This window comes from Montipora foliosa, chromosome 4 (assembly GCF_036669935.1).
Source record: "Montipora foliosa isolate CH-2021 chromosome 4, ASM3666993v2, whole genome shotgun sequence".
Taxonomy (NCBI): Eukaryota; Metazoa; Cnidaria; class Anthozoa; order Scleractinia; family Acroporidae; genus Montipora; species Montipora foliosa.
The window spans coordinates 7,709,220-7,723,583 of NC_090872.1; the positions used below are offsets into that span (position 1 = coordinate 7,709,220).

Below are 14,364 nucleotides of genomic sequence, written 5' to 3' on the forward strand. Positions count from 1 at the left end.
ACAGTCACCTGGGACAGAAAGTCGCACGAGCAGGAGCGGATCCAGGAATGTCACCTCTTGGCTATCTGGCATGAGTTCTCTAGGGGTCCGGGGTATTCCCCTAAATTTGTTTCCGATTTTAGGGGGGGGGGGGGTGGGTTGCAACCTCCTCAACTCCTCCCCTGGATCCACCTCAGCATGGAGAATATTACACGATGGCGAGAAGATATGAATTTCATGTTCTCATTGCGAGAGTACTAGTGAGCGCTGCGAACGAATGAGATATTGTTCTTGCCACGAGAACATAAAATTCGTATCTTCGAGCTAACGAGTGATTTTCCTTTTATTATATGGACAATAAATATACATGGTGGAGATTGAAGAGCAGACGTTAAATACAAATACTGGGTGTTAATAAAAACAAACAAAGGCGTGACGTGTTGCTCAATATGACCAATCGTGTTACTTACGAAAAATACGCCACTCGGTTCCCGGATGTAGTGGTGTGTAGTTCTAGTTCCCGGTAAAATACTCCCGTCCATGTAATAAATGACTTAATGATCAGTAAGTGATAAAAGTACATTCACTCTGAAATGCAAACCAAAACGTTTGCAAGATATTGGTTGGATTCATGATACGGATACTCATGACTTGCATTGTACCATAACAATATCAATCATTTTCATTTGCTCACTAAAAAGATGGCGTTCCCCCAACGAAAGTTTACGAAAAATATGTAGGTTTTTTCTTACCAAGTAGCATTTGAGATAGACAGAGATACGCGAGAAGCCAAGAGAAATGGATTAGAATATATGTACATCTTGCATCAGAGTACCTTAACTGAGACGGAATGCGCCTGAGAGGAATTTGTATTTAAACCCTTGATTTTGTTCGACGATTCATTGATATTTCAGTAAAACTAGTAGACTTCTTTAACATTGAAGCGATTGTCCGATAAAGACACTGGAAATTTAATCCAGCGCTCGCTTAAAAAGGGTATAAGATGAAAAAAGATAGGGAAACAAAATTCATTTTAGTAATAGTGAGAGGTTTGTCTTAAGAGGAAATACTAGCCGCTAAAACGTACAATTTTGACATGTATAAAGTAAACATGATGTCGAGGCTCTGGGAATCAAAATAAGGACCTTGTATGAGGAGCTCGATTGACGATTGAGGTGACCTCTTTTGCAAAGGACTGAATTTAAATATATTCGAATCGGTTTAGGGCAGGCCTAGGGTCTCACTTAGTGTTCATTAACCAAAGGCCGGGTGTCCACTTACTTGGGGGTTCGCTTAGAAAAGGTTTCACCTTTATTAGATTGATGTTTGATTGCCGAGTACGAGTACAGGTCAGCTTGGAGTACTTGTGGTACGAGAACGAATTTTCTATCCTGTGCATGAGCAATTAAAGAGAATTCAACGGGTGTCGGACATATAACAGATTGAAGTAGAGATATAACGACGGATACTAGATTTCATTCTTAGCACCGGATATCGGATTTCCCCAATCTGGTATCTCCGTCCAAAAAGAGCTTTTAAAATTTATTTGAACAATATTTCACTACATTAGTCCCAAGAGCTCATCTAGGGGGACGTATGTAAATCATTGATACAACAACATTACGAGTTATTACGTAAAAAAATTACATTAGATTTGACAAGAAATGACACTAAAACAACACAAGAGACACACGAGTTGGCCAAGACATAAAAAATAAATAAATCATATACTGAAAATCCTTCCAATCTTTCTGATTTCACTATAATCTGACAGCTGGAAAGATCGCTGCATTATCTTCAAACTTGATTGAAATGGCACCGTGAAGCAAGATTTCTAAGTTTTTTGGCACGATTTGAAATATAAAGCAATATAAAGTGTTGAGCAGCGAAACAGGGGTAAATAAATAAGTAAGAGAAAACGCGCTCAGCAAGTACAAGGGGTGGGGGAGTGCCAGAAATTTATAAAAAACAAATACCAATTTAAGGCACAATGTTCTAGCCTGAGTCTTGCACGTAATATGGATAAACACCTGCCATCCAAATCACAGAGCCTTTTAGCAGATTGCACATAGAATATCTCACGTAAAAGCGTACTCTTAAAGGATTCAGACTATCACGGACTGATAATGGTAGACAATTCTACAGCTTCACAGCCGGTGAAAAAAAAAGAGGATTTCAATTTTTCTGTCACGGCAAAAAAAAAAAAAAAAGTTTAAAACCCTTCTATCACGTCTAATGCATACGATAAGTAATGGACAAATTGATGACAAACTGAATCAGTATCTAGGTGCAATATCATTAAACATTTTAAATAAAAGACCCTTTTTACGTACTTTCCTTCGATCACTAAGCCGGCCAGCACAGTTTGGTCCTTTCATAGCTCTAGAAATCGTCATTATCAAGAGCTTCTTCAATTACTACAAAAATTGAAAATAGCATCTCTCAACACATTTCAACCAACGTTATGATTTCAGTCGGTTTTTCCACAAAGCATAAAGGCTTGCGTGTACCATTTTTGCTTTCTGAACAACTGCTTCAGCCAGATGATCCTATCATCTTAGTTTCAAGGAGAGCTAATCCCCAAGTCCGGCTGTGAAACCCACCAATTGATTTTCTTAAGCTTCGTCTGGAATGAATCGTCTTCCCAGTGAGTGTTTCTTCAAGAAATACTACGGCACTTGGAGGCAGTGTAGTACTCTTATTGCATGTTACACTCTGCGAAACTCATACACATGTTCCCAACGATATACACAACATCATATCGCCTCGCTTATTTTTTTCGTGTCTTTGATTATTATTTCCCATGGCGCTGTCGGGATGAGACTGGTCCACTTGCTTTCCTTGAGCTGTCACTGGCAAAGGGCCAACTTGAATTTCCTTTTTCTTTATACGTTTTATAACGGTTAGAAGAAGACCCGCTATTAGCGTCACAGCCACGCCACCAAGGAAACTTCCAATAGCCACACCAACGGAGACACCAGAATTACCGGGACTCCCGGAGTCATTGCAAATGCCCCCATTGCAATCTTATGAAAATAAAAATAGTTTGCAGGGTGAAATTAAACAACTGTTCGAAATGAGATAAGTATGGTGAGCTAACTACTTGCATGAACTTGCATTTGGCTTTTTGTATGGTTTGGATAGTACGTGGGAAATACCGTTAACTGCCCATTAAGCAGTTATATTCCACTTAAAGCATAACTAATCACAAATTGGAAAGTCGTGTTTCATACAAAACATAAAAGTAATGTTTCGTCAACTTGAAAAGACTCACCTTGACCTGATGCTGATGGGTTTGATGATGATATAGAGGAGGATGCCAATATTGAGGCTGACATCGGCATTGCTGGTATTGGTTGTCCTGGTATTGATGACAATGTTGCCGTCAATGTTGATAGTGATGCTGACGTGAGCCCTGGGATCGATGTTACTTGAGGGTGGGATTGTAATTGTGACGATACTGGAGACGATGCTGCCCTTCCTGGTTCCAATGATGATGGCAAAAGTGGACCAGACAATGATGTCTTGACTGACGAGGATGTTGACGGGACTGTTGGAGTAGATGACACTCGTGAACTAGAAAATACTCTTGATGGCGCTTTTGAGTGTGATAGTGAAAATACTGACGATGGTGTGGACGGCTTCCAAACCACCTCTGATGGTATTGTACCTAACGGTCTCTTGGTTGAGGAAGCTGTTGACACAAGAGCTGAAATCGATGATACTCCTGGAGTTGACAACAACCTTGTCGTCGAGCCTAATTGTGACGAAGACAACACTCTAATTGATGCAGTTAACTTGGGTGTTGATTGGGATCGCTGTTTTGAAGGAAACATTTCATCTGGCGATGACCTTGTTGTTGACAATGATGCCGAGGCAAATGCTGAATCTGCTGTTAATTGTGAACTTGCCAAAAATGTTGTAAAGGGTGTTGACAGTGATGCTGCTGGTGTTAATTGTGAAGCAGCCAATAATGTTGTCGGGTGTGTTGACAGTGATGTTGCTGGTGTTAATTGTGAAGCAGTTAATAAGGTTGTCGGGGATGTTGACAGTGATGCTGCTGGTGTTAATTGTGAAGCTGGCAATAATCTCGTCGAGGGCTCTGAGAACGATCCTGCTTCTGACAATAATACCGTTGTCAATAGTGATATTGCATCCGACTCAGCTGTTGATGATAACACCGTTGACATTGTTGCCGATGCTTTTGAACTTACCACCATGGACATGTATGAAGATGTCGATAGTGATATTGCACCCGACTCAGGTGTTGGTGATAACACCGTTGACATTGTTTCTGATGCTTTTGAACTTACCACCATGGACATGTATGAAGATGGTGTGGGGGATGAAGATATCAATAGTGATATTGTATCCGACTCAGCTGTTGATGATAACACCGTTGACATTGTTGCCGATGCTTTTGAACTTACCACCATGGACATGTATGAAGATGTCGATAGTGATATTGTATCCGACTCAGCTGATGATAACATCGTTGTCATTGTTGCCGATGCTTTTGAACTTACCACCATGGACATGTATGAAGATGTCGATGGTGATATTGCATCCGACTCAGCTGTTGATGATGACCCCATTGACATTGTTACTGATGCTTTTGAACTTACGACCATGGACATGTATGAAGATGGTGCGGGGGATGAAGATGTCGATAGTGATATTGTATCCGACTCAGCTGTTGATGATAACACCGTTGACATTGTTACTGATGCTTTTGAACTTACGACCATGGACATGTATGAAGATGGTGCGGGGGATGAAGATGTCGATAGTGATATTGTATCCGACTCAGCTGTTGATAACACCGTTGACATTGTTGCCGATGCTTTTGAACTTACCACCATGGACATGTATGAAGATGTCGATGGTGATATTGCATCCGACTCAGCTGTTGATGATAACCCCGTTGACATTGTTACTGATGCTTTTGAACTTACCACCATGGACATGTATGAAGATGGTGCGGGGGATGAAGATGTCGATAGTGATATTGTATCCGACTCAGCTGTTGATGATAACACCGTTGACATTGTTGCCGATGCTTTTGAACTTACCACGATGGACATGTATGAAGATGGTGTTGGGGATGAAGATATCAAAAGTGATATTGCATCTGACTCAGAGGTTGATGACAACCCTGCTGACATTGTTACTGATGCTTTTGAACTTACGACCATGGACATGTATGAAGATGGTGCGGGGGATGAAGATGTCGATAGTGATATTGTATCCGACTCAGCTGTTGATAACACCGTTGACATTGTTGCCGATGCTTTTGAACTTACCACCATGGACATGTATGAAGATGTCGATGGTGATATTGCATCCGACTCAGCTGTTGATGATGACCCCGTTGACATTGTTACTGATGCTTTTGAACTTACGACCATGGACATGTATGAAGATGGTGCAGGGGATGAAGATGTCGATAGTGATATTGTATCCGACTCAGCTGTTGATAACACCGTTGACATTGTTGCCAATGCTTTTGAACTTACCACCATGGACATGTATGAAGATGTCGATGGTGATATTGCATCCGACTCAGCTGTTGATGATAACCCCGTTGACATTGTTACTGATGCTTTTGAACTTACGACCATGGACATGTATGAAGATGGTGCGGGGGATGAAGATGTCGATAGTGATATTGTATCCGACTCAGCTGTTGATAACACCGTTGACATTGTTGCCGATGCTTTTGAACTTACCACCATGGACATGTATGAAGATGGTGTGGGGGATGAAGATATCAATAGTGATATTGCATCTGACTCAGAGGTTGATGACAACCCTGCTGACATTGCTGCTGATGGTGGTGTTTCTGGTGACATTGACGCTTTTGTCAGTGCTGATTGTGATGATGATTTTGGCAATGATGCCGAGTGCAAGGCAGACGTGGGTTGAGATGATGACAATAATGCTGGTTGCAATGCTGACTTAGATAGTGCTATGGAAATTGATGTTGATATAGTTCTAGATGCAAAGGTTGATGATGCTGATGACGTTGATGAGGCTGACTCTGATTCTGAAATTGAAGACGATGGTGATGCCGACCCATGTGGTGTTAAAGACACGGCCAGTGATATTGATGCTGATGAAGATCTCGATGCTGACTCGGATGCTGGTGGCGATGTTGTCTGAGACAATGATATTGACACGGATGCCGATATATATTCCGAATTAGTTGTAATCATTGACACTAAAGCTGATGTTAATATTGTTAGCGATGGTGATGCTGTCATTGATGAGGAAGGCGACATCAATTCTGACATTGAAGCTGTTCGTAGTGCCGACTCAAATGAAGACGAAAACACCGATGCCAGTACAGATGCTGATGATACTTGTGATTCAGATTGTGATGTCGACACTGATGCTGATGACGTTCGTGCTACTGGTGATGAGGGTGTCACTAATTCTGACTTTGAAGCTCTGGGTGGTGCTGACTCAAATGGAGATGATGACACTGATATCGACATTGATGTTGATGACCATTCTGATTGAGATGTTGGTGATAACACAGAGGCTGATGATGATGCTGAGTGTGATGGTGAATGTGACACTGATGTTAACATTGTTGCCAATGGTGTCACCCATGACCGTGATTCAGTTTGTGATGTTGAAGATGATGATGACGACCACGATGCTGCCAGCGAAGCCGATTCAGAGAGATTTAATACTGATGCAGACATTAGGGTTGATGATGGTTCCGACTGAAAAGGTAACGATGATACTTCTGTGAGTGATGCTGACATTGTCGCTGATAAGGATTCTAACGCTGAGGATGTGGACAGTGAGGCTGTTGCTGACTTCGATGATGTTGATGACGTTGTTACTGAGGTGGGAGTTGCCAGTGTTGATACTGGCATTAAAGTTGACGATAACACCAACACCAATGATGAGAGATATGACGATGTTAGCGACGACCACGAAGACGAAGGTGATGATGACGGCCATGACGATGATGATGGGCTTCTTAATAAAGACAACGATGATTGGGATAAAGACCCTGGTGTCGTCGCGAATTCTGACGATGAACTCGAGATTGCCTCTGTTTGTGTAACTGACCATGATGTGGATTCTTGAGTGAATCCTAATTTTGATGAAGTCTCTGAATTAAATGTCGATGCTGATGGAGACAAACCGTTAGTCCGCCATATTGAGCTTAATGCAGGGAGGGTTGACAAAAGAAACATTGCTGAAAATATACAAATATATACAATCGAGAGTCGTGCTACGTACTGAACAAACCTGCGTCGTTATATACTGAGAAATTGCTCAGTTGCACGAAGTTAAAAAAAGAGGATGAAAATGCGATGTTTTGAAATTGCTGCAAACTCGGAAAGACCGATAAACATTTATTTTTATTAAATTGAAAGTAAAGAAAGGACTAGAGGAAACACTTCTGCAAAGGAGAATGGGAGTTCGAAGCATTTTCAAAAAACAAAGAATTACGGCACGAGCAAATGAATGAGAAAAAAAATACAAGACGACATGGGGTAATTCACGCACACCGATAGTAGACTTGGAATCTGAAAATAGCTATGAAATAAGAGGCTCATTTTATGAAAATAATAAAAAAATGAAGTAATTCTAGATTAGCGAGGATTCCTGCCGGAACGATCTTAAAGAAAAAGTAATTGCCGAGGCTAGGAATGCGTTTGAATAACTAGAACTACTTGCAGAATAAGACATCACGTCTCGAGTATCACATTCGACGCACGTATAAAAAGTGTAAAAATAAAATAACAATGTTTAAGAATCTTGAAATATATATATAGGTTCTTTTTGACTGATGAGGCTCGAAAAGCGAAATATATTTCAAGATTCTTAAACATTGTTATTTTATTTTTACACTTTTTATACGTGCGTCGAATGTGATACTCGAGACGTGATGTCTTATTCTGCAAGTAGTTCTGCCGGCAAAAATGGTTGCGGAAAAAAAAATTACTTCGAAGGTATTGCTGATCATGTACTTATCTCCCAATCAAATTCACTGGATCGTTTCCAAAATAAAAGCATTTGAAAGTTTTCAATTCCTTTTTATATCCATGGTTACGACAAAACAGATTTAAACTTTGCGAGCTTCCTTTAAGTTCGTTTTTATCACAATTAAGGAAGAAAATGACGAGGATATGCTGATTTACATAGAAATTGTTATTTGCTTAAGAGAGGGGGAATTTGAAACCACTTCGTCTTTCTGAATTTTCAAAAATTATTTCAGAAATAACTAAATAAGCGTGCAAGATCTGGTTCATACAGTCAACGGAATCTACTTTGCCCTCAGAAATGTTCATAGGAAGGGTTTCTTGAACAAGGTAATACAGCACTGAAACTTTTCTCAATTTCGGATTTTCTATTTGGAACACAAAACCAGGAAGAAAGATTTCCGCGTTGCACGAATACGTCATGTACTGAAGGGCCGAAAATGTCTTCAGATTTGTTTCACATCAACAGGACAAAACCGATCAAAGTAGACGTGATAATTATATCAGAAATGTTTCGGAAATTGCTTCTTGCGGTATTTTTAGGACGCTTTAAAGGTGCGGTATATACGGTATAAATTTCTTTAAGGCAAAAGGTGTCACTAAAACAAATATTTAGCTTATGTTTTCCTAGGCATCCCACTGCCCTGTCTGGGCAAAAAACGACGCTGATTGCTCGCAGATTTTTAGGAAATGTTAACCTTTCCAATTTCTCCAGAGCGGAAGGAAATCCGAATTAACTTTACTGGAAAAGAAAAAGAAAAACAAAGGTGCAACAAAAAGAAGTGCAGAGAAACGAAGCTCAATTAAAATTTCTTTTTTTCATGCTTGTTGTTTCTTCCAAGAAAAAAACCGTCGCATAAAAACTCTAGGCCCGGAAACGTACCTCTCATTGCACTTTCAAATGACAATTCAAACCAAGTCTTTTGCAAGCCCAGCATCATAGATGACTTACTTTCCTAAGTTACTTGTGAGGAAAGTTCGTCCACTGTGTCAAATGTGGATTTGTCACGATTTTCTTAATGGAACTTGGCACCTAGTCAACTGTCAGCCATTAATTAATTTGCCAATCTCTTATCATTGGCTTATAAGTGTCTCGTTTTGTTTTCATCAGTGGTCACTGACTAATGTAAGATTTCATCTTTACAAACTACCTGCTGTAGAACAATGCTGTTGATATTGCAAGCGAGCAGCATGATAGTTCACAAACTGTTGTCAGTGTAACAAAAAGCGTATTCTTTTGGGGTTTTATAATTAATATTTAGAGAATGAGAACTATACGGAATATTCGGGTTCACTTGTTCTTTTACCATCCGTTCGGTTTATTTTTGGAAGAAAAATCATTGGGGTTTCTCTTTGTTCTCCACGTAATGGCAAAAGGAATGTACTCCACAAAAGAAAGTTAGGTACAACAGAATACGGTTGTTTCATGAGAATTTACGAGCCGGAAAACTGTTCATCGATCATCAAATAGGTCCAGTGGAGACCAGTGGAACTAACCAAGAAAAAATGGAACGACATTTTTCATCAAAAGTCAAATTTCCAACCGGACCGAAGCGTTCCATTTACGTTTCGACCGAAAATTCGGTTACATCACAGTGAAGTGGGACTGGAAACGAGAATTTTTGTAAATGGAACGGCACGTTTCGGTCGAACCGGACCGGCCGGTCAAAGAGGACCACCTCTGGAATATTACGATCGGACCAAACCGAAACGGACCTTTCCATTTGACTTCAGCCCGAAAATTCCGGAAATTTTGGCTTAATGGAAAGCACCCTCTATCTCCACTAATTCCCTGAGTAAATTTCCTGTGTAACTACATTTTTAGGAACAGTTTTTTCCGGCAAAAAGTATCATATTTCCCTTCACTCTGAGATAGCTTTGTTTTGATTGGCTTTTACAACAGTTGGCGTGCTATGGATGAATCTCCCAAGGGAGGCGTTATATAAATAAATCTACTCGGGAAAGGGGAGACACGTATGGGAGAAAGAAGTTCCCCTTGATGAGCTCCTGGTCTGAAAGGAGGACAACAAATTCGGGGCTTGTCTCTCGGTCATTTTGAATTTTCGATCACGGATTTTGGGTGAATGATAAGCAATCCACGCGTTCTTGTGGTTTTGGTCATTCCGGCGCGACAATCACACACAAAATATTTCCGAGGGTCAAGTAGTTCTCGGATCACCGCTGCAGAAACCATTTCGTTTTTCGTTAAAAGAGTTCCTTTGAAAAATTTAAACTTTGTACTGATTCCGTTAATTATAAACCGGAAATGAAAAGAACGCTTGGAAGCGAATGAAAAAGCTAAAGTCGTTTTGCTTTCAGTTAAGACGCAGCTATTTTTAACCTTTGCCTTTTTCATGTGAATGAAAACAAATTTTCACACTTCAACCTTGAACTCAACTTCGAAATATACGACGGAGACACATGATTTGCTGAGACAAGAACTGAATATGCAAGAGGGCTCAACGACAACATCTTGCAAAAATCTCGTATGTAATGTTTAATGATCTTTCCACGCATGTGGAGTACTCTGTGTGTAATAATTAACTACCGTGGAAAAAAAAGAGCCGTTCCTCAGCACCAGCGAGCAGAGTGGTATCGATTTTGTTGCCCGCAAGCTCTATGACATAGTTTCACGTCTCCCAGCCAGGATTTTTTTTTTATACAGTCTGAGTTTTCACGGCTTGTAAGAATCATAGTTTCCCAGCAAGCAAACCTTGTTTAGAATAAAAAGTTCCCAGTAAAATCGCTTTCTTTAAACTTCCAGCCAGCACGTTTTCTGTGTAGTTTTTGCACAAGTTAAATTTAAAGCCACATGGAACTAAAGAGATTCGTTTCGTTTGATTCGTCTTTCAGTAAGACTTCAGGAGTTCGTTGGCCACGGGGAATCACCCCTTGCGTTTTCGCTGGCTTACAATTTATTTTCGAGCTATGAAATCTTGAATAAATTCCAAAGAACCTTTGTCTCCACTAAATCATCAAAAATAGAACGACGATAGCGATTTAGGTTTATGAACGCTGTACTGCATTCCAGGGATGAGGACTTCGGTTTCCCCTTCTACTACCCAGTGTTAGAGCAGTTGGTTAGATCGTCGCACCGGTATCGCGAGGTCACGGCTTCTCTACACAATTGCTAAAATTGCGTTCATAACTGCGAGGATCATAGCTTCAGTTGATTTTTTTGTACGTTGTTAAGTAAGAAATTCCGGGCAGTATTAATGATAGAGTTAAGACTATCCTTTTTGTGCTATCAACTTTTTTTGGAAATTTCAATCTCTTTTGGGTGGATTGGAAAAATACGTCTCGATGTTCTTTGTGGTTTTTTAGTTGACTTAACAAGTTTCAATGTTTTGGAACTTCTTAAGAAATCGCAAACACTTCTCCACTAATTAAGCCACTGAGCACGTTTTGATGTTTTGAAACTCCTTACGAAATCGCAAACACTTCTCCACAAGCTCAATTAAAAAGCTTCGATGTTTTGAAACCTCTTAAGAAATCACAAACACTTCTCCACTAATTAAGCCATTGAGCAAATTTTGATGTTTTGAAACCCCATACCAGATCGCAAACACTTCTCCACAAGCTCAATTAAAAAGCTTCGATGTTTTGAAACCTCTCAAGAAATCGCAAACACTTCTCCACAAGCTCACTTAAAAAGCTCCGATGTTTTGAAACCTCTCAAGAAATCGCAAACACTTCATTCTCGACTAATTAAGCAACTGAGCACGTTTTGATGTTTTGAGACCCCATACGAGATCGCAAACACTTCTCCACATGTCCCGCCACACCCGATCTGTCGTCGCGCCCAGCAAGCTTGCCTGTTGACATATTTCCCGCGAAATACTGCGAAACTTGACCGCACTCGCTGAAAAAACACGCTTTTCCTTTTCCTGAATGAAAGCTATGCTATCAAGCAATGCTTTGAGATAGCCCCTGCCAGCAAGGGATTGCCAGCACATAAATTTTCCAGCCAGCAACGAAATGCCTTGGGAGCGGATATTTTGCATATTGGCTCTATTGAGCCCTCCTGAATATGTGCAGTAACATCCAGCTCAGCTAAGAGTTATACGACTACTGAAACTGTCGTCTGGAACTTTTGCTTCCCGTTTTCCTGCAATGAAAATCGACTTAACTTCAATTTAAAATATTTTTTTTTATAAGAGTTTGTATGCCTTCGATTCTGGAGTTTGAAAAGGCCGAATTTCCAAATGTTTAGGCTAACTAGACGCCTTTAAGCTTGGTTGTATCTGTCAGTGATGACTACGGCTGTTTGAGCTTTGGTGTCGTTATAACAGAATGCAAATTAGGTTTTGACAATTTAATTAACCTTTAGATGCAACCCAACCTGAACAAATTAGGTTTTGACACTTCAATTAACCTTCAGCTGCAACCCAACCTGAACAATATTCCGAACACAAATTAGGTTTTGACACTTCAATTAACCTTCAGCTGCAACCCAACCTGAACAATATTCCCAACACGTCCTTTTACTGTCAAATACAAACACGGCGAAAACCGAAAGCGCTTCGAAGATCAAGTTTGCAATATTTCTTTCTTTTTTTTGCTAGTCGCTCTGGTTAAGAAAGATTTGGATGGAATATATTCTTGCCTGGAAAGACTGGAAAGCTCATTTTCAGACCTTTAAAATTGTGTCTTTCTTAAGTAGGATTTATAGCCATTTCTCAGGGAAATTTGTCGGCGAATGAAAAAGAGTGTTCCCTTGTGGAGCAACCAGTTGTGGCCAATAACCTAACCAGCAACGTGAACAAATTAACAGCACAAGAAATTCTCTGCGATCACTCAATAGAGTTGAAACCCCAGCCGACAGGGCTTAGCTTTACAAACGCGTGGCCTCTTATCATATGCGACTACGAATTATAACGTGGTCTACCACATGTATCCCACGTAAAAATGCATTATAATGTATGAAACAACTATGGTTGGAATTCCATCCAGTTACGCTAAATGGAACATACTTGGTAAAAAAGTGGCAGAAAAGAGGTAAGAGGTAAGAATATTTGACAAAATTTCTTCCCCTGCCCGAGCGCCAAAACGTTTTCACAATTGAAACTCAGTGAGTGATTGGTTGTCTAAAGTCCTTGGAGGCCCTGGCAGGGTTTGGGCAGCCTGTCAAAACACTAGAGATATAAGAGGTGTCAGGAGCTTCCATATGTATTGTACCTCGAGTTAACCCTGTCCCGTATCTTTCCTTTCTTTGGAACTACTATATTTTGACGCATGTGACTGAGAACATACGTCACATAAGTGTGTGATTGGTTATTGTGAAAACACCCACCAAAGCCCCCCTGGGAGGTGCTTCCAAAAATAAAAAGATATGGGAAAGGTTTGACTCAGAGGGTTAATGGATAGTTTTCACGTGACGTCATCGCCGCCATGTTGGTGGACGAAAACAAAAGATCTCTCATTAGCGTCTTTTGTCCGTCCACCAGAAGTCGTACGTTTCTCTATTGTTATTGGTGTCTCTAGAAATTGGTTGAAAACGTCCTATAGCGAGCTTTAGCAACAGCGACGGGAACGGCAACAAGAACGTCACCTCAAAACATAAATTTGCGTTATTGTAATCACTTCGCGACTATTCCAAGCTCTTAAACATGACAATCATTCCCTCAAAACATTCCCTCAAGAATGAAACCGATATGAGTCACGCTTAGTTTAGGGGAAATTATGAAAATTTATCTCCAAGTGCTGACGTCCTCAATAAAACCTCAAATTTGGCTATTTCACGTTGTTTTTTTGCTGACGACGGCAAAGAAATGGACAAAAATGAAAAACGCACGTGCAGAGCATGCAAAGCTATTGTTTTTTCGCACTAAATATGCAAATTTGTGACGTTCTCGTTGCCGTCGCCGTTGTCGTTGCTAAATCTCCCTAATATGGAAGAGGAGACTCCGGTTAGTGGGCTCTTGGAGATGTTGACGCGATCTGGTAAACGAATGGTTCAATTTCACTTCAAATACCGGCATGCACTAAGTTATTCTACAGCTATGATAAAACGTGTAATTTTCTTTTAACCCGTACAACAAGTATATTTTTTAATTATAAAGGAGAGTGGGTAGATAGGGAGAGGATTTGACCCAATATAGCCTTGGCTATAGTGAAATAAATCATCGCGCAAAATGGCTATTGTTTTCTGGACATTTAATTGCAGTGAAGTCAAAATCATAGATTAGTAAAATTAGCGACCAAGCGTGACTAGAGTTGTTCTCATTGGTTAAAGATCACGCGCGCTTTCTCCCAATAGGAGACTTGGACTTGGGTTGGCATTGTAATTTTTTTGTCTTGATCGACAGGCTATTGTTATGCAAGGACACCGTGAAATAATTGCAAGATCGCCATTTTCAAAATGGCCAGCAAACTCAAA

At 40.3% G+C, this 14,364-nt stretch overlaps 2 protein-coding genes across 2 annotated transcripts; both read left to right on the forward strand.

Annotated features, from left to right (window-relative positions):
• The first annotated feature begins 982 nt into the window (after window positions 1–982).
• On the forward strand, window positions 983–5,904 carry LOC138000982 (clumping factor A-like). The gene is made up of 2 exons (XM_068847651.1): window positions 983–1,028; window positions 3,416–5,904. Exons 1-2 carry the CDS (start codon window positions 983–985, stop codon window positions 5,902–5,904), a joined length of 2,535 nt encoding a protein of 844 aa, XP_068703752.1.
• A 45-nt stretch (window positions 5,905–5,949) lies between these two features.
• Window positions 5,950–7,083, forward strand: LOC138000983 (serine-aspartate repeat-containing protein F-like). Its single transcript, XM_068847652.1, has 4 exons — window positions 5,950–6,124; window positions 6,206–6,436; window positions 6,521–6,693; window positions 6,766–7,083. The coding sequence occupies exons 1-4, from the start codon at window positions 5,950–5,952 to the stop codon at window positions 7,081–7,083; spliced, it is 897 nt and encodes a 298-aa protein (XP_068703753.1).
• Window positions 7,084–14,364: the final 7,281 nt, after the last annotated feature.